The sequence below is a fragment of the Cyprinodon tularosa genome, unplaced genomic scaffold (assembly GCF_016077235.1).
Source record: "Cyprinodon tularosa strain WSP-4 unplaced genomic scaffold, ASM1607723v1 ctg159, whole genome shotgun sequence".
Lineage (NCBI taxonomy): Eukaryota > Metazoa > Chordata > Actinopteri > Cyprinodontiformes > Cyprinodontidae > Cyprinodon > Cyprinodon tularosa.
The window spans coordinates 881421-904269 of NW_024038427.1; the positions used below are offsets into that span (position 1 = coordinate 881421).

At 40.6% G+C, this 22849-nt stretch overlaps 1 protein-coding gene across 3 annotated transcripts in view; it reads right to left on the reverse strand.

Moving 5' to 3' along the window:
• The window catches only part of LOC119780329 (trinucleotide repeat-containing gene 6A protein-like), a 40181-nt gene that overhangs the window by 7348 nt on the left and 9984 nt on the right, over window positions 1-22849 (reverse strand). The window contains exons 3-20 of one of the 3 annotated variants that reach the window (XM_038280336.1): window positions 22233-22331; window positions 15495-15790; window positions 14912-14959; window positions 10660-12648; window positions 10402-10576; window positions 8800-9266; window positions 8582-8713; window positions 8066-8218; window positions 4315-4503; window positions 4049-4206; window positions 3855-3932; window positions 3183-3341; window positions 2363-2506; window positions 2014-2130; window positions 892-1008; window positions 712-789; window positions 461-629; window positions 117-266 (exon numbers count right to left, since the gene is read on the reverse strand). In XM_038280336.1, the coding sequence (XP_038136264.1) occupies window positions 117-266; window positions 461-629; window positions 712-789; window positions 892-1008; window positions 2014-2130; window positions 2363-2506; window positions 3183-3341; window positions 3855-3932; window positions 4049-4206; window positions 4315-4503; window positions 8066-8218; window positions 8582-8713; window positions 8800-9266; window positions 10402-10576; window positions 10660-12648; window positions 14912-14957 (4321 nt within the window). In that variant the 5' untranslated portion in view covers window positions 14958-14959; window positions 15495-15790; window positions 22233-22331. The remainder of the gene's footprint in view (window positions 1-116; window positions 267-460; window positions 630-711; window positions 790-891; window positions 1009-2013; window positions 2131-2362; window positions 2507-3182; window positions 3342-3854; window positions 3933-4048; window positions 4207-4314; window positions 4504-8065; window positions 8219-8581; window positions 8714-8799; window positions 9267-10401; window positions 10577-10659; window positions 12649-14911; window positions 14960-15494; window positions 15791-22232; window positions 22332-22849) is intronic. The other 2 variants (XM_038280338.1, XM_038280337.1) reach the window with 2 other exon arrangements.

Here is a 22849-nt window from a genome sequence, read left to right on the forward strand (position 1 = left end):
CCAGATGTTTAAGACCCCTAAGCTTTCAGAGATTCTGAGAAAATGTAAAGTGAAGATAACATGAGTCTAACGCTTCGCTGAAATCAATCTGTACTACTGATTAAGCCGTCACCTACCAGATTTGCTGTTCTGCTCAAGGGGGTCAACAGCCCAGAGTCTGCTCATTTTGGAACTGGATGCCTCTTTGTGGTTCATAGCTCCTCCATCACTGCTACTTCCACCCCCAACGACCATGTCCATGGTTACATTCTGGTTAGAGTTTAAGCCTGGTGGCAAGGGGGCGGAGTCAGAGGTCAGTAACAGCGAGGGAGTAAAAATATGTCACAGCAAAAATCGTGTTTCTTTGCATCCGTGTTGCCCACTTAAGTTTCGGTTCCTCTGAAGTATCTCTCCGTCACATTTCCATAAATAGCGCTCAGCATTTTTAGTTGAAAGGGCTAAAGTTCAGTAGTCAACATACCAAAGGGGAAGTTGCTGAAGGATCCCAAGGTGTCCTTCTGTAGGTCAGGGGTATTCTGGGACAAGTAGCCATCATGGTAAGATTTGAGTTGCGGGGCCGGCTTCAGGAGGGAGGGATCCAGGTGCCGCGGTGGGTGCATCATCGATGGAGACGAACCAATAGGACGTGTCTGAGGAGGGAAAAAGAAAGGTTGGATGAATCCAGGGAGGAACCACTTTACAGAAGTTACTCCCTGGACTCCCGTCTCTCACCGGTTCAGTCGGACGTCCCACAGGCATGGCTCTCTGGTTCTGAACCTTTTGCTGTTGCTGATGCTGCAGGAGAAGACGCTGTGGAAGAACGACGCAAGCAAAGATGTAAACCACTGCAGCACAACAAGAGAACTAACTCTGAATGAAGATTTCTTCCCATCTAAGTCCCCAATTCTGTACCTGCAAGTGGTTGAGCTGTGACAACTGATTGAGCTGGTTGAGTACAGCCACATGCTGACCCAACAGAGGGTTCAAACCACCATTAGCTCCTGGGTATTTCAACAGAGATGGAGGGACCTGGACAAAAAAAAACAAAGCATAGATTCAGATTTACATTGGGATGTCTTTTAAAGACAGTCTGTAGGGGCAGAAAAAGATCAGATGATTAAATGCCAAGATTTGTCTTTTCAAAATGAAGTGTTTGATAGAGAGTCAACTACTGAGTAGGTGACTTCATTAGCTGAACTGCAGTACAAACTAGGAATGCAAATTATTGATTAATACATTAATCTAAAGCAGATTCAATTATAAGAGGTAATTATCTTCAAAACCTCACACTTTTCTCTTGTATCAACTGCATCTTTCCATAATATGAAAAAAAATGGGGCTTAATTATGCTGAGTAAAACATTACATCATATTTACAAAATGTATTGTGGCAGATGTACTAAATGCTGACTGAAAACACACACAAAAAATGGTTTCCTTACACATTATTAAAATCATATATTTATGAGATAAAACAGGAACCCATTAGTTTATTCAATAAGAAATATATGAATAAAACAGTAATTTACAATAAACAGAGACGTAAAACTATCAATAAAAAAACGAGAAATGTCGCTCTGACACGCCCTCTATCCACTGTTAGATTGCCTTCCACTTCCTTTCAATGAGCCCAACCAGCTTTAAATCATTTAAGAGGCACTTTGAGTTAAAAAAAATAAATAAATAAGAAAAGAAAAAATAAAGTAACTGCAGGGATACTACAACTGGCTTACAGTGCTAAATAAAGGGCTTCTTAGATAGATCTGAAATACCCAGATTGGTTAAATTATCAGCTTTACATTTAGAGACAGTTTTTCCTGATCTCATAAAGCTTTTTTAAATTATAACTACAAAGATAATTTAATTTAATCTTTATGTGTTTACCCTCATTTAACAGTAACAATTTGGCATACTTTAAAAAAAGCCAATTTTTAAATTCACTCTTAATTCACTTTGAAACTGTGAGCAAATCTGCATAAAAAGCACAGAGGGGAGTCACATGAAAATATTCTATATGCAGGTTGGTCTGTATTACCTGAGAGGGCAGGATGGTTGGAGGCACTTGGTTGCGAAGGTTGGGCTGAGGTGGTTGGGACTGGGGGCCTCCTCGCCCCTGTGCTACGCTGCCGCCACCCAACATTGGGTTTACATTCTTTGGGAGCGACAAAAAAAAAAAAAAGAGAAATCCACAATGTTACATGAAGCTACTAAAACATGTATCCCACATAACTATTAAATAAAAACAGTTAAATAATAAATCTCTTAACAGTTTAACAAAGGACTGTGTTGAAAAATAACAGCCATGTTTTCTAAAAAGCAGACTTGGCGGAGAGTGAAAAAAAGCTCAAAGACAAATACAACCATCATCATCCTTCCACACTCACCTGCAGAGCAGCCCCAGAACTAGAGTGGGAAGGGGATGGCCCAGAGTTGAAACAGGGGATAGGCTGAGCAGAATTGCTAGGGGAAAGACTCATGCTTTGATTGGCGGAGAGCTCATCAGAAGCAGGGCTATCATAAGCAGAAAGCTGCAGAAAGAAAGGCCCGGGTGTGCACAGCAAATGGACGGCAAGCACAGAGGGACAGGAAGCACATCAGCAGCCAAATAAGCGCAGAGAGGGAAGGAGAAAAGAAACAAGGTAATTAATTTGATATAAAAAGGAGGGAGAAAGTAGACTCTGAAATCAAGAAAGCAAAAAAAAAAAGAGCCTAATATAAAAATAACAGCAAAGCAAAAAAATAGTGATAAAGTGAAAGAACAAACGCAGTGAGGAAACTAAGCGAGAAAACAAGGTATGTTGATATAAACTATTTAAAGATCAGATTACTTTAAATACCTAAGAAAAATAAAAGAAAAGAAATGCTTCTAAGTGAGTAGACTTAACATTTTAAACCAAGGACAACATTTTAAGATCAAATTCAACACAAAGCTCTAACTTCTAACTCAGACATGCAATGTTTCAGTACCATCACTGGGGGGCACAACAGTGCACAGAAAGTAGCAGCTAATCAGACATGCCTCCCCCTAAAGCAGTGGGCTTAAATTCATCCTGAGGGGCGAGTGCCCTGCAGCTTTTAGAGTCCCTTACCCCCCATACTTGATTCGCCAGTTTAAACCAGCAGCAGAGACGCATCTAAAAGCAGCAGGACAGCAGCCCTCTTGGATCACCTCTGGGACCACTGCCCTTAGCTGCAACAACTAACCTTGTCAAAGTAAGAACGATCCAAGTCTTTGTGGTACTGGTGTCGAGAACCTGGGTTCTTCCCCATGACTCCATTGTAGTCTCCCATACTGCCCATGTCGATCCGTTTGTCTGTCCCCATGCCAGCTCCTGGCTTCATGGAGTCATCAGGGGAGTCTCTCTGCAGATTCAAAGGGGAAAATATCGGTTAAAGATGCAATCCAGGACTTTTTTCATAGAAAGTATTTGTTGGACTAGATATTAACATAAAACTTTCTTTTTCATAGAACTGCAAACAGATCCAGGGACTCTCCATTTTCATAAATAAGGTTTTAACCAATTTAAAGAGTTTGTACCACTGAGCTATAGCCCAGTATTTTATCTCCTTAGCTAAGGTGCAATAAGTATTGTGTTTTAGAAGCAACTTCTCAAATTAACACAACAGTCATTGTGAATGTGTGAGGTGACCATTGGACACTTCAGCTGTAGTTGTGAAGTAGTTTGACTTTCTAAAAACACAATCATGCATTTTAAGAAATGACATTTCTTGACCCATTTCAGCTTCCAAGCTGCGCCATTACTGTTATTGTTGGCTAAACCTGCATTTGGATCCTGATCATTCTGTCATTTAAAGCCATGCATTCAAACAGAAACTGATAGCAGTGACCTTTGAGCAGAAAGAGGAGAAGCTTACAGAGAAGGACATGCTGTTTAATTGGTTGATGATGGGTTTCATCCAAGGGTCGTCCTGTTTGTTCACCGGTTTGTTCATCTAAAACAGATTCACAAAGAGACTCCTGTCAGTTTGTCAGCAGAAAGAAAATATTCTGGTTCAGCTTTAAAAAGTTTCTGTCCTTTTTATGAACTTGTGTCTTTCAGTCAACAGACCTTATTGGGACCTTTCTGCTTGTAGTTCCAGGTGTTCTGATCCATAGACCTGTTGTCCTGTTGGTTGTTGCTCCACATCCCGATCTCTACCTCCTCCTCCTGATCCCAGCTATTGCCCATGGACACGTCACTCCCCCATGTCTCCATGGGCTTAGGACCTGGACATAAAAGACAATGAGGGATGGATGTAGTTGCCAGAAACACATTAAAACAGTATTTAAAAAAAAAAAACAAACAAAAAAACACCTGCTGTACTGTCCACTTACCAGACTTATTCTGATTGCCCCATCCTGACCCAGACTCTCTCACATCCTTGTTGGGTTCATCCCAGCCGGCGCTGGTGTCCATAGGCTTCCCCCAGGCAGATGTTCCGTTATCTACGGTCACAGGGGGCCCAGCTGAAGGCTCCCCCCATGATGAAGACTCCTTCTGCTGGGAGTAGGGCTCACCCCAACCTGGATAAAACAAGAGAATCTCATATGAACCACTACATAACTTCTGAATATGAGCAATAAAACCACTGGTTTAAAGAAAGCATTTTTAATGCTGCCTGAAATAAAAAAATAATCTCTATTCACCTTTTTTATTTAAATATCCAAGCTTAAGATGAGAAACAGAACATATGGGTTCAAAAGGCTCCAGTTACAGCGGACCACACTGACCTGCAACTTTCCCCCTTCACCAAAGGCGTTTGGGGGGGATGCCGGGAATACCTTCTTATATAAATAGAACTGAGCATGGGGTAACCAGAGGTTCCAAATGTCCTCTGGAAAACATGCCTGCAGGTTTTGACTGGTTTAAACGCAGGTTTAAAGACAGACACAGGCGCCATTAAAATGATATAGTACAACTAAACTAACTAAATTGTCATTGCTAATAATCTCTAGAGCTGCACTATATAAGGAAAGTTATGCAATAATGTGATTATCGTGATAACACCGTTTAGGTTAACTTGTTTACAATTCTGAATGACTCCACTACATTACCACTACTACACTAACTAGCGGTGCTGAATGCATTATAAGAATAGAATGGATCTATCACAGTTTGCTAAAATATATTAAATTCCTTGTAATATGCATGTTGTGCATAGCAACATTACAACGTCGATCTTTTTGTGCAACACTAACATCTTGAAGGAAATAGAATCACATTAGGTGAGAATCAATCATTCTGATTCTCCAGTATTTAGGTAAAAATTAAACTATAGTGATTGATAATAATTAACCAAGTGTGTACTGACATTAATGAAGTAACTTTCCATTGAAAAGGTTATTTGCAGACTCAAGGCTAACATAATCACAGCACATTTTCCCTTTAACAGAATGTCACAGAGAGAAAGAAAAATAAACGGGTTTATAAAGATCCTACTGATACATCAGATGTGTTTTGTTTACAAAGAATAGAAAATGAAATTAAGTTCTGCCATTTAAATGCTGTAAGATTTACATGGCAGTAATTTTACTTACATTACCCACCAATTTTTGATTTACCATAAACAGCTTCCTTGTCCATGCTGGAGGAAGCAGCGCCTCCCCCAGCTTGATACTGTCACCACTGTGTTCCACTTTTCTCCCCATTATTTTTTGTAAGAAATATTGCAATACTTTGCACTGATCCATTTCATGTTATATAGGAAGAAAAAACATCAAAGATGTGTAGTTGGGTGCATTACGAGCTTATAGATACTGCAGGGAGTACACTCCAGAAGGAACTGAAGCAGCTTCTTTCCTTCAGTTCTCTCTCAGGCTCTCTACAGAATAGCTTCCTTCTGAAAACAACCCCATTACTAACATAGCTGACCTCTATTACCATTCATGTTCTCTCTTGCTCTTTTCAACTCCAACCAAACAAAAGTGTATCCAAAGAAATGGCGGGTGAACAAAAAAAGGAAGAGGTGAATGAGGGATAAAAAAGGGTGCTCTTAGCATTCCAATGGGATGACTCAACTAGCATCGGGAAAAAAACCCTTAGAGCAAAAAAAAACCCCCCAAAAAAAGGAAAGTTCAATGAAATTGTTCTGCTGGCTTATTTCTTACCCATGCATCCAGGAAAACCATTTTTAAAGGTTGCATACAAGGTTACAACTGCATTTTGGTGCAGGACTTTGTTCCTTTTTTAACGCTATCCTAATTTTGCATTAAAGAACCGCTTCAAGTTTGCCTCATGTACCGTATTTTCATGACTATAAGTTGCACCGTACTAAAAGGCGCAGTCTTAGTTATGTGTGCCATTTCTGTATTTAACACACACATAAGGCGCACCGGACTATAGGGCGCGGGTTTTATATACAGGTACATGTCCTCTACTACGCTTAAATACCTCTACTGTGCATTTAAAAATAGAGCGGGAGCAAAACTGTATGATTGTGCTTTATTTATGTATTTATTACAAAGTATTAATCAAACCTGGGAGCTGGCCGTGAGACAGACACATCGCTGATGACACAGAGCGCTGTGATCACTCCTCTGAAACAGTTTGACACATAAATTAACTTAAAATGCAGAAATCTGCCAGCAGAATATGTTCACTTTTATTATCCTGGTGCCTGCAGTTTAGATTGTACCAGTTAGCTCTTGCGCGCGGCTGAAGCAGCTTTGCTGCTCTGGCTGCTCGGTGCAAAAGTGTGTCTGACGCGCGTTGGGTGGAGCTACTCTATCCTTTCTTTGCCTTGCAGCTATATTTGCTGTGATCAGTGGGAATAAAGTAGTTTTAATATGTTTTTAAGTGGGAAAATCCACCTGAAAACTTGATTCAACAGCAGCCTCTGGCCGGGTCGCCTCCTCGCGGCGGCTGGTAGGTGTTTTTCATCAAAATAATCCAAACTGCAGGCACCAGGATAATAAAAGCGAACATATTCTGTCTGCAGGTTTCAGCATTTTAAGTTAATTTAGGCGTTAAACTGTTTCAGAGGAGTGATCACAGCACTCTGTGTCATCACCGATGTGTCTGCCTCGCTGTCAGCTCCCAGATCAGCTTCTGATTGGTTGATGCGGCGCGTCGAGCAGCAAAACTTATATTTTTCCATCTCGAGCAGAAGCAGTGCATCAGATGCTTAAACCCTCCCAATGCTCTGCTTCAGCTGCTCATGACCTGCGCCTGCTGCTCAAAATGCGCTGCGTGACCTGCTGTGTCTGGTGTGAAAGCAGCATTACTTTGAACGGCCGGTTCACACCGATGTCGAACGTTTGAAGTTCCTTTGTCAGACCTCACTGAATAACAGCAAGCACAGCGTTCATTTGTTTCACCATGTTTTTCACATCGGCTGTGAGATGGGCACGCATGGAGTCACAGATTAACAGCGATGGTGATGCGTGGGAAAAAAACCACCTGGTCTCCTCACATACACCTCCCTCAGCCACTCTTTCATCATTTCCTCAATGAGGAGATGAGGAGTTCTGCATAAAGCACATAACTGTTCTTTTATACACAATCCACACACACACTTCCCCCTTTAACGTTCTCATCGTGGTCTCAAACGTCCGCAGTAACAACACACATAGGGCGCACCGCACTATAGGGCGTGCAGCACATTTTGAGGGGAAAAAAAGACGTTTATATGCGCCTTATAGTCGCGAAAATACAGTAACAGTAGGACATAAGTAAGGTCACTATCCCTTCATCTTTCTCAAGGTGAATAGAGCTAGAGGTGCTCCTTTGTACAATCAGACATATTAAAAAACAGAAGTTCCAGATAGAGCATCCTAACTGAATCCTCACTTTTATTTGCTGGAAATCAAAAATATTGCATTATTGTTGTTTCATATTGTATATGAAACAACAGTCTGATTATTTTTTGTTGCTTATCTTAGAGCCTTATCAAAGATCCAGCCAAACTCGGCTCAGACCTTCTACGCTCATCTAGTGTAAATATTTTCCAATGCTTTGTTTCCTGAAGACAGTGTTGTAGCGATTTAGGCTGTGAACAGTTTTTCCCCTTGATTGCAGAAACGGTTATTCAAATACTTATTCAAAAGAAATGCAACCCATATGTGGATGATTATATAACCAACCTACCTGAGGCAGAGGTTTTGTCTTGGTTGAGATGTTGCACAGGCTGCATGGAGTTATGTGCTGACTGGGGTTTATTCTGGGAGGCCGGGCCCATGGCATCCTGATCGGACTGAGTGGTCCTGTTCCACATATTTACAGCGCCTCCGCTGTATTTACCTAGAAAAAATGTTTTTCACATCCTTGTAAATAGAACATTTGGTGGTTGTTTTTTTTTAGGGAAGCACATTCAGATATTTTTTAATGATTCTAAGCTGAACATTTGTTTCAATAAAAGCATGTTAAATTAAAATAATTGTAAAGCATTTATTTCTCTGTAATTCTATTCTACACCGTCCTTCAGTCTGCATGCTTCTATATTTATATGCATGTTACTGTGCTCCAGGTATACATAACTCCTCAGATTAAGGGAAAATGCAGCACATTTCTATTTTCTCACAAATCTATTTCTAGGAATCAGCTTTCAGCTTTAATTAGAGTAAAACTCTTGTTGAGGAGATCAGAAGTTTAAGTTGTCATTACCAGGATCTCCCCAAGCTGCAGTCCCATCATCGATTTCCATCCTCCGACGGATAGACTCAGGAGAAGGCTCCTCCCACCCAGATGAAGCTTCCTCCTTCTGACCCACAGCAGGCATTGGGCCTCCAAGCCAGCCTAAAACATAAACAAAAACATGGCGGCAGTTTGTTTTAATTCTCTTTGAACTGGTCAATGCTAGTGATAAACCCTGTGATTCCCACCTGAGGATTTGTTGGATCCTTGATTTCCTCGGGATATGCTGGAGTCAGGACCTTTGCCCCATTCATTAGAAGCCTTAGTGTTGGAGTCGCCCCAGTTCTGAGCTCCATGATGGTTCCTCCCTGGCTCACCCCAGCCGCTGCTTTGCGAGTTGGGTTTGTGGACAGAGTCTCCCCAGCTGGAGCCAGGGTTTGGAGTGCTCTGATCAGGAGTATTTGACCCTCCACTGCCTACCCAGGTGTTGCTGCTGCTGGCGGTGTTTCGGCTTGGCTCGCTCCAACATCCAGAACCTGAGCGGTCACTGTCGCTGTCCCAGCCCACTGAGCCCGCACCCTTCTGAGGTTCCCCCCAGTGGTTGCTGACTCCTGATCTGGTGCAGTCACCATTGTTGCCCCATCCTTCACTAGCATTTCCCCTATTGGAACCCCAGCCTTGCTGCGGTTTAGGTGTATTAGTCCATGTCATTGACCTTAGAGGGAAAACAAAACCCAAAACCAAACAGGTTATGAATACATACAGGAAACAACCTGAAATAAGAGAAATTTAGTAGGCAAATGTCAGCCATACCATTCCTACAGTTAATGAGATTTACAAACAAGATACGCATGAGATACAAGTTTCCTTAAAGGTATAGTGGAGGATGTTCCTTTTCTGGGTGGATCATCCAAATAAGTCATCCTCCTAATTGTTAATCAATCTGGTGATATGTTTACGTAAGGCTGTCCTACGTGCTGGTCCCCATTTTCACTTATCGGTGGTGAGTCTTACATAGTGGAAAAATTGCAAATCTTCCTTTGGAAACTGAGCTTGTATGAGTGATGCAAACAGCAACTTTTAAACAGAGCGTGCACGAGGAGAAATGGGCTGCTGCATGCTCTTGCACGCGCTTAATAGGTGTTCCCTCTCAGGGGTGGGTAAAGGGTTGTACATGTGCATTTTTATTTTTTATTTTTAAGTGGACAGGTCTTTTCAAAAATTTATGATAATCCTCCACTATACCTTAGAGGGAAAACTTATGAAGCACTTCCTCTGCAATGATTTTTACTGGTTTAGCTGGCTGAAAGATGGTATTTTAAAACTGCCATTGGCAACCTTCATGAAGTAGAACTATGGAACTTGTAATATCATGTAGAACAAACATTTGAGGACTAAATACCCTAAATAATCAACTTTTTCAGCAGTGGTAGCAACATGTTGCTGGACTGCTTCAACTGGAATTTAAATCATGTTCAACAGTCTAGTGTAGAAAAACTGCATTCAATAGCTTAACTCAACAGAGAAAAATTATATACAGAAAGTAGAGTACTGCTACAGGTACCATACATTCTGACGTTCCTGGTTTAACAGAGTAATAGCTGATAGCAGCTGAAACAGGTCAAGTTTATCTGTTCCAAAACCTGCTTTTATTCTATTGATATTCTTGTTTCTTTCAGCGAGCTGATCAGCAGTGCCTAACAAGAGGTAGCTGAAACGCAAGTGCGTCAGAGCTATACGTTTTGTGCAGCTTATTTTCTCCAGCATCTTATTGAAAATCCTTTAAACCAGAAGACAAGTATGAGAACAGCCCATTCCTGGACAGGAGTAAAAACCAAGGTGTGCATTACCTGTCCTCTTTTACGTTGTTGCTCCAGGTGTTGCTGCTGCTGTTCCCACCCTTGTAACGGGATCCATCGTCCCAGCCACCTCCTCCTTTACTGTCCCAACCTGACGACTGTTTCTGTTCTCCCCAGCCAGATCCTCCACTGTCAGGGCCTGAGCTGCTTGGCCCAACCCCCCAACCTGCAAGAACATCCAAGATACCACCGTCAGTTTTCCTTGTTATTGGTTCTACAGAACAAACACATATATTTCACTGTTCTTACCTCCAGAGGTCTGGGAGGGAGCTGCCGTTGTTGCTGTGCCCCAGTTTACCCCTCCCCCGCTTTGCTTCCTTTCATCCACTTTAGGACCCTGATTGTTCGCAGGAGAATTGACGTCCCAAGCGGTGTTCTGCCGTATGGGTGTTTGTCCCCATCCAGTGTTGGAAAGGACCCTCGGGTCTACGTCGGCTCGGCTTAAAGCTGATATTATCGAGGCGGTGTGGTTCCCTTTCCTGCGGTTTCCACCTTTAGGCTGATTGAGGTCTCTGTCGGAACTGGATCGACCTCCGGAGCTTTCGCAGCTTCCTTCACTTCCTCCAGAGCGACCCCAGCCTCCAGTGACCCCTCCGAGGCCCTGACCTCCACCGCCAACCCCAGCTCCTCCCATGCCCATGGCATCATCCTCAAGGCTTTTCCACCCGTTGTTGGCAGCGTTTCCTTTTTGAACTCCTCCATCTGAACTGTTGTTACCAGTGGTTACCGATCCCCATTCTCCATTTGACGTCTTGCTGTTCGAGGTGGAAGAAGACGACGACGAGGAAGAAGAGGATGCACTGCTCCCCCAGGGGTGAGGAATCCCTGCTGGAGGGCCCATAGTAGTTTGGTTTCCGCTTCCTGGTGCTTGGCCTGTAGAGCCTGGGGTTTGATTAGAGCCAATACTCCAGGGCAAGTTACTTTGAGGCTGGTTTGGGGTATTAGTGGGCCCCTGGTCCCACCGGGGGGCCCCAGTGTTATTGTGGTTATTATTACTCTTAAAAGCAGCAGAAGAGGAGATCTGGGGGTTCACAGTGTCTACATTTAAGGGGCCTTTGTCTACAGGGTAGGTAGCTGTGCCCCAAGGGGTACCAAAAGCCCCAGTACCCCCAGGTTCACCTTGAGGGTTCTGGGGAGCTAATGCAGGGTTTCCATTGGCTGGTGGCCCCCCATTTCCTCCTCCAACGGAGCCCCAGGGACGATCTCCGCTGAGAAGGGGTGAGGCGGTAGAGTCTGGTGGGCTAGAGGTCATTGTGGCATTAGTAGTAGTAGTAGTATTCATCATCATGATAGTGTTATTTGGTCCATTGGGTTCAGTGTTAAGGTTGCTAGGCTGCAGGCTACCATTTCCACTGCTGCTGCCTCCTAACACCTTGCTGCTCGATGTACCATTATTCACCTCAGCGTCTTCCATCATACTGCCGCTGTCTGGAGCTGCCATGCCACCCCAGCCCATTAAGGGCCCCTGTTGAGGAACCACACCCAATTTGGAAGTCATCCCCTGAGCCTGTGAAGGCCTCTGGCCCTGGCACACCGGGTTTGGGGTTGGATTCTGTGGCCAGGCACCATGGTTGGCATTTGGGTTTAAAATGTTTGGGTCTGACCCTCCATTTAGAAAAGAGTTGCTTCCAGCGATGGTGTTAATGTTGCTGCCTGACTGAGAGCCCCATACAACACCGCCAACTAGCTTGTTGCTGTGGTTACTCATATTATTGCTGCCAATACTGCTGGACCCAGCCATGGAGTAGTGTGAGGATCCGGTGATGTTTTCTTCGTTTGCGTTGCTTAAGGGTCCCACTCCTCCGACCTGACAAAGGTTGCTGTTGCTGTCTCCATTCACACCAACACCAACCATAATGTTGGATGTCAGAGAGGAGGGGGAAGATGCTGTAGAGGAGACGGAGGAAGAAGCGTTGGCTGACATCATCATCACTGTAGTCACAGCAAGGCCGAGGTTCTTCTCTGAACCCACAGAAGAGCTAGAATCCGCATCCATGCATTCTGATGCCAACTCCGGATCCGACCCTGAGCCACAGCCAGAGGAGGATGAGGAGCAAGAAAATGAGGAGGAGGAGGGAGGCCAGACAGAGGAGCTGGGGGAACAAGTGTTATTGGATTTGTCAGAGCTTCCGTCAACTAGGACTTTGCCCCAGTTGCTGTTGCCGTCACTGCTGCACGGGGAGCCAGAGGACCAGGGGGAGGGCTCATACTGCGAATCCAAGCCAGGATGCTCCAAACCTGGAGAGAACAGGAAAAATGGTGAATTACAGAAAAGTTAAAAACATTCAGAGCCGTTTATGTCAAAATCAGCAGAGGCTCCTAATCAGGAGCTTTTGACTCAGAGGTGAAAACCTAACATTAATATTTAAGAAATTTCTCTAGACTCTACTTCTGACCCCAGCTGGTAAATAGAGGCAGATTTGTAAAAACAGCAACACCTGTTGTTTAAAATGAGAACTGCAGTAAGTGTGCTTCCTCAGCGAGTATAACAGGAACCACTTTAGATGGCAGGACTGGTTGGCGAAAGGCTTAAATAAAAATCCATTCAAGCCTTTATCCTCCCATAGCATAACCAGTCCACAGTGATTAGTAATTCTATTAACAGGGTTAGAGGTCCCTCATCTGCCAGATGAGTACTTCCAAAAAACACATAAAGACAACCTTGAGGGCCTCCAAATCATGGCTTGAAAACGTTCTCCAACTAGTTTTAACGTAACAAAATACAACAGATTTACATCCCAGTTCTCTAAATGCATCTAAAGCTTCAATTTAAAACAATAATATAAGGATAAGAGTCAAGTAATTGATTTTAATCTGCTGTGCTACAGTGATGTTTAATTGGGCTGCAAAGTCAGTGACCACCTGATGCTGATTCAAAGTCTTTAAACTGAAACACCCGTCAGTGACACCCAGCTGTCTCAGTAGTCATACAGCTTGGTATGGCTAGGTGTGTTGGGCCCTCTAGGTGGTTTTAATCAGACGTCCAACTGACAATCTTGCATATTTCTATTCCCTCTAAGCTTTAATTTGCCAACTGTTCTGAATTGTATCGCTGCCAAAGCCAGGCCTGGACACAGCTGCCACCGCTTTGTCTCCACAGCAGGACACAAAAGCACGCCAAGGCAATTAACCAAGATTCATCGAGGCAGGCAACTGAGGGCATAGGAAGGGTGGCAACTGAGTGAGAAAAGAGAGGGCATAATTTGGCAAGAGGGAGGAAGTGAAGGCATCTAGGACTGAGATCAACAGCATTCTGATCTGGCATGTTTCTAAAATTAGATTTCACAGACTACATCCAATTATGCCTCCCTAACCATTAACACGCCCGTTTTGTCATTGTGGCGGCTGCCTAATCCTCAGGACGTGTACTCGCTGTGGTAACTCTCTCACATTGCATCGGTCTGTCTCTTATTTCAGGAAACAAAAGTTTTATACTAAATTGTTAAAAGAGAATCTTAAAAGCAACGACTACAGAAGTTTAAAACATTTAAAGAGGGTGTAGTGACAGTTTTAATAATCGCTATGGTTCAAAGACAGACAGTTTGAGAATAAAAATGATAAATAAAACTCTTAAGAGGTGACTATTCGTTTTAAGACTTCAGTTTGGGGATTGTCAAACTAACACTGACCTCGAGACACGGTAATCAGTAAAAAGAGGTTAACTAAACTATCCAAGAATACAAGGTAAAATTTTACTGCATTTTCTATTTTATAATTAAAATAAGAAAAGATTCTGAAGATAATTTCTGTTTCTGTTATCAGGAGAAAAATGATCAGTTCTCCGTTTACCTTATCTGTTTGTAATCCGTTTACCTTAACTTTTTTTTTTTGCCCTCTTATGACAGTAAATAACCCGATATATAACTTTTGGCATGAAGGAAAATGCATTTTATGTAGTATATTATACATAAGATAAAAAAAAAAAACGTTTTTATCTGAAAACCACTTATGTAACCGCAGACACTAATTTGATTATACAATTTAAGAAAAGGGTCCGTCAACATTTGTAAAAACTGATATATCACAGACTTTCATTTTGACAAAACATTATTAATAATGTTTATACTCTTACTGTGTGTAAAATATTTCTAATATTTAGATCAGTTTCCACTCAGGACACAGAGGACTTTTTTAGATGCACATGAACATGTTACCCAATTTTCAAACATCTGTTCATGTTGTTGAAGTTTTAAGAAGTTGTAAACCAATGAGACAGTTTGATGAGCCCATGCCTAACTTAACGGTGGCACTAATGGACGTCTGGATCAAGTTTCTCTTTTATTTTATTGTCTCCAAAAAAATAAATCCATGCCTACACATCAAACTTAGTTTGCCAACCTTTTTTCTTCTTTGGCTTTTATATATAATGAACACAACGTATCCTCTGTCTGAGTCAATAACAAGTCTTTGCATCTTTAAGCAAATGGGTAACCATAGAGAACTACAAGGAGGAAGGCCATGCAGGTAAAGAGTTCAGAGAGAAGGCAAAAAGTTGTGTCACCTGTTTGATTAGGGGAATGGCTGACGGAGTCCCGAATGGGAGCCATGCCTGGAAACAAGAGAGCAAGGAAAGGATCAGACTTGAAGGGTGAGAGAGGCAGAAAACAGGGAAAGATGTTAGAGATAGCAGGAAGCTTTCCTTCAAGAAAAGAAAGGCTTGCAGTATATTAGTACTTCTTTTATTGAAGAATCATTGATGAACTAAGGAGCTCTAGAAAATTATTATTACCATCATTAATATCATCATAGAATCTTAGATGTTGTTGAGAACAAATTTGATAAAACAAGTTATACCTCTGTTGACAAGCTGTATGATTAGCATGCAGACTCTTTTACTGTAGTTATGAATCAAATACAGACATTATTGTGCATGCAATCAAGAGTAGGTTCACTCTGAGGCAAACAGCATACAGTGTTCATACACCCATGTTAATAGCAGAGAAACAAACTGTTTTTAGTTTGAGCTAAAAGACATCTATTGGCCTTAAAAAAATAAAATGTACAATTATCAAAAGGACCCTTAGGAATAGGCATCCATGGGTAGGAAAACTTTAATAAAAGCTCCTTTGCTTTTCACTGCTTACCTTTGAGTGACGCTGGTGGCTGCAGCTCCTGGCTGGACAGGAGAGCGTCCCCGACCTCAGTGGAGAACAGGCGACCTTTGGTTCCCAGGTCGACAAGGGGGAGGTCAGTGGTCAAAGTTTGCTAAAGCACAACCTCAAGGGTGTGGGGTGAGGAGGCAGAGCTTGTCAGAGCAGGCAGCAGGCTGATCAGCCCCCTTTGGCATTGCTGGGGACTTTGTGTGTGTGGATGTATGGATGGGAGGGGGTGGGGGGGTGATTTGATTAGGGTCTCAGTCTGGGCCAGGTGTGCTCTGGCACTGGAAAAAGAAAAGGAGAAAATGTAATTAGTCATTTTTTAAAACCAAACATAACCTATCAAAATCACAAAAGGCACTCAAATCATTTTTTCTAAAAATGTCTTTTTTGTTAGTTTTTTTTACAGCACTAGTTGCTCGTTTTTTTTTTCAACCGTAGGCTGACAAAAGGTGGAATGAGAGACGGGAGAGAGATGTGGCAAAGGAGCACAGGTCAGATTCGAACCCAGGTCATCTGCATCAAGGACTAAGGCCTCCCTACCTGGGTCATGCGTGCTAACATCTGCACCACCGAAACACGCCCTAAATCCGTCTTACACTGTTTTAATATTGACATATTAATTTATTTATTTCTTAATTGTGAAGGAAATTGAAAACCTGAGTAGATCACTGAAACAGCAGTTCACACAAAAAAAATATCCTTTTTACCTGATTTGATTACTGTTCAGCTATCATCCGCACTAACATCAGCTCTAAACTGGCTGAAGATTAAGAGAAACCGTGATCCTGATAATTGAGCCCTAATGCAGCAGACAGTTACAAAACTGGCAAAGCTGGATGTTTGTTTCCAAAGCATGACTGTGCAAGCCCACGGGGAGGCAATGCAAAGCTCTGCAATTTCACAGCTCTCACTGTGGAACCAATGAATGAAATATTGTCTAATATTTTCGTCTAAAAAAAACATTACATATTTCTAAGATAAATGTATGATAAACAATTTGATCTTTTCCCGATTTCGCTTTTAACTTTTTTTTCCTCCACCAAATGTTGCCAATTTTCGCTTCATCATAAAAAATTTGTCCTCTTTTATAGTGAAAACAATAAGCTGCAAACATGTGTTGTAATTTGATTCTATGACCACCCTCCCAACGTCTCTTTTTATGTATGACCACATGCTATAAATATGTGCACCGGTAAACTGGCATAAATTCTACAAAGATTTACACACGGGAAAAAAACACCAGCAGAATGTTCCATTTCTTTTTCTTACCAAGCTTCGAAATTTAATAAACATATTATGATTTATTTATCTGAATGAAAAAAATGTGCATTTTGAGCATAATTTGTAAAGACAGCAAACGTGTTGTTGCAGGTTCAGTCACGTTTGCAACAAAGCAGAAAGCTAGGAGAGGGAAATACTTCACGGGGCAGCAATCCGACCACTGAAATGGAACCAAGTTTTTGGCACAGAGCTGCAGGCCTTAGGCTACAGGGACAACAGAAATAGCTCTAGCTCATAGTTACCCTCAAGTCTTCTAATAGTTGTTCAATTTGTTAAAGCAATGAATAAAAAATATATATTGAGGAATACCTGTTAGCAAGAGCCACCTATGGTGATTAGTTCTGCTTTTTATTTATTAAGAAGATAGTTGGTCTTTATTGAAGTTAAGCTGATTTCTCTAAGGTTAATTTTAAAACATACTATAAGGAAAGATACGCCAACATCAATCTGCTCCAGGTAAAAGGGAAGAGGGTTGAATTTTGTGTCAAAAGGCCCGATTCTCTCAGTTTTTCAACCCAACGGATTGCACCATTAGGCTCCTGTGCAGTTTTTCTTCTTTGTGTAACTGCTTCTCTGGCCAGCACCCGCCTCTCTCATGTTTCTGTCTGTGATATAGCCCCTGATGTAATTCAGCTATCCCTAAAATTAGCAGCTCATTGGGCAACTTGCAGGTCTTATCTGCCAGACAGCATCTGGAGTTCTTGTTCAGCCGTATCTTGCCTGTGTAGCTAGTCATGCTAAGTGAGAGGATGCAGCAGAACAAGTCTAATCAGGAAGGGCTCCTAATGAGCCTGTAAGGTAAGAAAACGGGACAGAACTGACGATGGATGAGACGAGACGAGACCAGTACTCTGATAACTTGGATTACAAAGAAAATGTCAGCCAACATTAAAATTAAAACACTAGATGTTTAAAGTTTAACTTGATATTTATTCATTTGTTTAGCAACTTATTTAAAGTGAGATCTGAAACATTTCAATTTATTTTTTTTTTCCTGTAGAAAAAGATTTTAACCAAGACCATAACCAGATGTTACCATACCTGAACAAATTTTTATATACATTTCAGTGGAGCTGATATGGACTAGGACTGGAGCAATTGTTCAAATTAATTAATTATTGAAATAATCATCCACAAATGTTCACTGGAGAATAAAGGTCTGATATTTGTTCAATACTAAGCTGATCTAATATCTTAACTTTAATTCTGTTTACACAATGTTTAGCCTGATATCCTCACTCATATGTCCATGTATATACAGGTTAAACAATGTCAATGACATTTTCCACTGAAGGCTCTTTATGAATATTCTCCATAAAGAACTTTAATTGCATTTCTGAATACGTAAGTGTTTTTTTTTTTCTTCAATGTTTCTTTTTAAAATACAGGTTGGTTTTATTAGGTTTGTTAACTGAAATGTGATCATTTGCTAAGAATATCTCTTTTTAGATCCAGTCCTATTAGCTTGCAACTGTATCCTTCAGGTTTTACTATAATCTCAGATTGCCCTCTGACACAGCCGGCTTAAAGCCGTCAGCCTTTTACAAGCCGTCCAAGCAGCAAAAACCTCTCAAGGTAACAACTTGTAACACTGAATAAACCATAAAATACTGTTGAAATTAACTCTACAAGGATCCTTCACTTCAAAATAGTGTTTGAAATGACGTGTCCATTTTCTTTTCAATCTTTTTTTTTTCTTTTTACACCACAGGTCAGAAAAAACAAGTTTGCTCTTTCTGCCCATTTAGAGCGCACAGACCTATTTATACATTTCCAGTTCAAATAGCAACCAGTCTACCCTCAAGCCAACAAGATAAGAGAACAAACAAACCCCATGTGGACAACCACCAAGTGTACAGATGCAACAGAGCATTGCTGTGTTAGACTAACAGAGACAAAATTACTTTTAAGAAACTGCAAAATACAAGCTCTGCCAAACTCTGCATAGGAAATAAGGCAATCCTGACAAAATAAAGTCCTTAAAGTTAAACTTTCTAAGCTTTAAATAATCATCACCATAGAAACAATCTTAACAGACTACTAAATCGGGGTAAAACACCAGAATTAAATTATTATACCAGAAAATGTGAAGTGCATATCACTTAAAAAATAAACTGAGTAAAATCTCTCTTAAATACACACAAAGCAAAGCAGAAAAATGCGTAGTATGATTTATCAGTTATTTTGGAATTCCTGTAACATGATCAACATTATCATCATAATGATTATCTTTCCAAAGGCAAACCCTTTCTTTAAAGCATCGGTTACAGTAAATTTATGAAAGAGAGGAATTGTGGAAGTGGTATCTGTCTGGGTGGGATGAAAGGAAAAGTCAGCTTATATTCAGAATTCAAACTTCGGAAAGTACTTTAAATATGATTTTTTTTTTTTTTTTTTTTTTAAAACATACCGTTTAAAGTCATTTAGTCATTTAATTTGAATGTGCTTTCCTGGAGATTTCTGTCATTTTTGTCAAAAAAACACTCCTGCCATCTACTGGTTTGTAACGTCATGATGCGGCATCGGCTGTTGAGAAAGTCCCAATGCTGTATCTAGTGTTTGTCACAATGCCCTTATTATCCAAATCATCTTGAAAACATTCTTCTTTGAAATGTTGGCTACATATGACATGTTTTTTCTCTGGCCAGAAGTTTGATGGCAAATCCTCCCTCTTCAAGTTGGCAATCCAACGACGAACTGGTCCTTGGAGGATTATGAATCAGAAAGGTGAAATAACTTAATTTTTTTTTTTCACTTCTACCCAATGTATTAGGACTTTGAACTGCAATCCACATGGGCATTGTCAGTTTAACTATAGCTCTCACAAATTTCAATGGTGAAGTCCTCTGGAAATGTGACATAATTGCTGTTGATTGCAGATGTGTCTAGTAGTTCCCATTGATTTTGCTTGTAAAGTATGGAATGGCGCTAGGCTTAGCGCACCGTGACGTCACTGCCGGAAGATGTCAGGAGTGAGGTGTTACTATATTTGGGCAAAAATGGCCGGTCCCAGACTCAGTGATGGCAGCGAAAATCATTTAAATTTTTCACTGATTAAAACTAAATTCATTAAATGACCGCAAACATATTAGTTTTTTTTTTTTTTTTTTTTTTTTTACACATTTCAAAACTGAAGCTCATTTAAGCTGGTATTCCTCAATTCCACTACTTCTGCAAAACAACTAATCTGTTCAACACCATAAAACACAGAGTAGGTAGATATTCATGTTCTTTCAGTGGTTTAGCTTCATAAAAAACACTTACTATTTGTTGCCATTATAAATTGTACTTCATCTATAAATTGCATTACTTTTTTTTTATTATTAACAGAATATTAACCAATACTCAAGGTAACAAATCTATTTTGTCTGAAATTTGTTTCTTGATTTATCTAAGAGTTACCATGCAACCACACATCTAACTAAAGCTTCATGATTTCTAGACACAAATATAGAAATACACTAATGTTTGCATGAAGGCACAAAGCCAAAAAAGCTGTTAGTGGAATCTTGGAAACAGAACTATTCCCTGCACAGCACAGTGTTAAATATTGTGTTACAATTTCTTAACAATTTTACTCCCTTATAATAGAATATGCATATAAAAAGGTCCAAACTTCTGTCGTCAAATTACTCCTGAACAATAAGAGTTGATTTATTTGTATGAAAAGTCTACAAGAGGTTCATAAAGAGACTTCGATTGGATTGATTCTGGATGTTCTGACCAACATCTTGTCATATTAGTATCTTTTGCAGATTACTGCAACATTAACGCAATAAAACTGTAGTTCAGCTCCAGTTCAACATCTTTAATAAACATCTTATTTATTATTACTCCTTTATTACAGGAGCAGCAAAGCGGCTCCAGTAAGAAGTTAGTGATTCAACATTATAAAAAGTAACTATTTTGTTTAATGAGGTTTATCAGCCCCTGTTTTGATGGCAGTATTCCCAAACCGCTCCTCATTCCTTTGGGCTTGCCCAAGCAAGATGACATCAGTGTCAAAAGCAACTTACAAATTTCCCTCTACAAATACCTTCCTGTATAAAATGATAGGTTAAGATGAGAGGATCCCTGAGGAAGTGCGAGCAAAACAATCTACTTTTCTACTGAAATGTCATGTTCTTTTAGTTGATCATTGAACGTGGGAGGCTGAATACTACCGGGACATAGAGAGCACAGGGCTCAGTTTATGAGCAGGGAGCTAAGGAAGGTCTGAGTCTATCAAAACAGCATGACGTTCATGCAGCTACATGGCTAGTTTGATGTGTGCAGGAGCAGATAAGACCACTTGTCATAGTTCACTACTGTCACTGCAGCTTTGGGAGGGTGGAGGTCTTGAGAGGCACCCACACAGTAGTCGAAAAAGGGGAAAAGCAAGCAGAAGCACAGGCCTCCGGTCTTTGGGAATGACTCACCCACTGGTTTTTACATTATTCAGTCATCCATTTGATTTAACAGTAACCTGCCCGCCCACATTTCTCCTTTATCTGCTCAGTCTGAAAATTTAAATTAGTCAGTGTTGATGTTTTTGTTTTTTTTATGAGGTCATTTCAAACACTGGAGAATTTTTTTTTTTTATACCAAAAATGCTTTGTGTTTTATATTAAAAAAGGAGTATTTTGTCACATTAATTAAGTATAAATTAATGAGACATCTATTTATTCAAACAATCCACCCTCCTTTCCACACTCCACCAAACAACTAATAAACTCAAAAGTTCAATGATCAGGCTTTACATAAGCAAAAGAAAGCCTCATTAAAACTTTCGCCTAAGACATTTCTGCTGCTTTCATAACAATCCAACCTTTTGTCCATGAAACTAGAGCAGGCTCATGTAGTTTTCATAGAGGCCAACAAGTAGAGAAAAATCAATCACTTTCAGCTGTGCACAACACATGTTTTCTGGTAACAGTGCCTTGAGTGTCAAACCTTTAGAAATATGGAGACTGGGAATGCACATTGCAACAGATGTGTGCAAAAGAAAGCAACAGTAGGACACAATGAATCCCACACTTTTCTAGGTGAGGGAAAGTTTCCTGCTTGAGGTAGCCGTGACGGTTTTCCTTGTAACATTAGAAGACAGTTACGGTGGAAACTAAGAGCAATCCAAATGGAAAACACTACTGCGTGACATGGCAACGGACGTCGGCAGTCTGAGCAAACACACTCCACAAGTGGGTCAGAAAATACTGCAACAATAATCCAAATGTCAAACAAATTGTTCACTAGGGCCATTTTTCATTTATTCCACTTAATGTTTGCCGTCCAACAGCAAATGAGCAGCTGAAAATAAAGGCTAATGGATGCCAAAGTTTTCATATCCAATATTCTATGTGGAAATCATAACCAACTGTAGGACAATGTGGTGACTAAAGAGTGTAAATAATATGGTGAACCATAAACATAGCAAAACTTTACATTTTCTAGTTGACTTCTTACCTTTAGTCCAGTCCTGTTTCTTACTGGATTCTTTCCTTTTTAAACTCTCCGTCTCTCTCTCTCTTCCATCCACTGTTCATCCCTCTATGGGTGCGTTCCCTGCAGAAGAAAATAAAAACCTTACTCTCCAACATGTCGGGCCTTCTGTCATAATTAGGCTTTTTCGTCATTATTTACCTCCAGTAGTCGGTTTACTAACTAAGGCTGGTTTATTGAGTGATCGGTTAATGAAGGTACAATTTCTAAAGTATAAAGAATTGAATAATCTGATTTGGCAGAAAAAAATGAATTTTTTAAGCCACATCTCCAAGCCCAGGTCTAAACCATTCTATTTAATCATGAAATAAAGTTCAACTTCTAAAACTAAACATTGAGATTGGAGACACGAAGAGTATAAAGGTGTGTTAGAACCAGAGCATGTTTACCTGTGACAAACATCTGTGTGTGCACAAGGTCCTAGATACATATCAGACCAACTACTCAGAGTCTGAATATTTACTCCGAGCCCTGAAAAAAGATTATATTGGATCCTTTTGCTTTCCAAATAGAATATAAAATACCCTAGGCCTGAGGCAATCAATCAGATTGATTGTGATTTGTTGATCAATGAAATAATT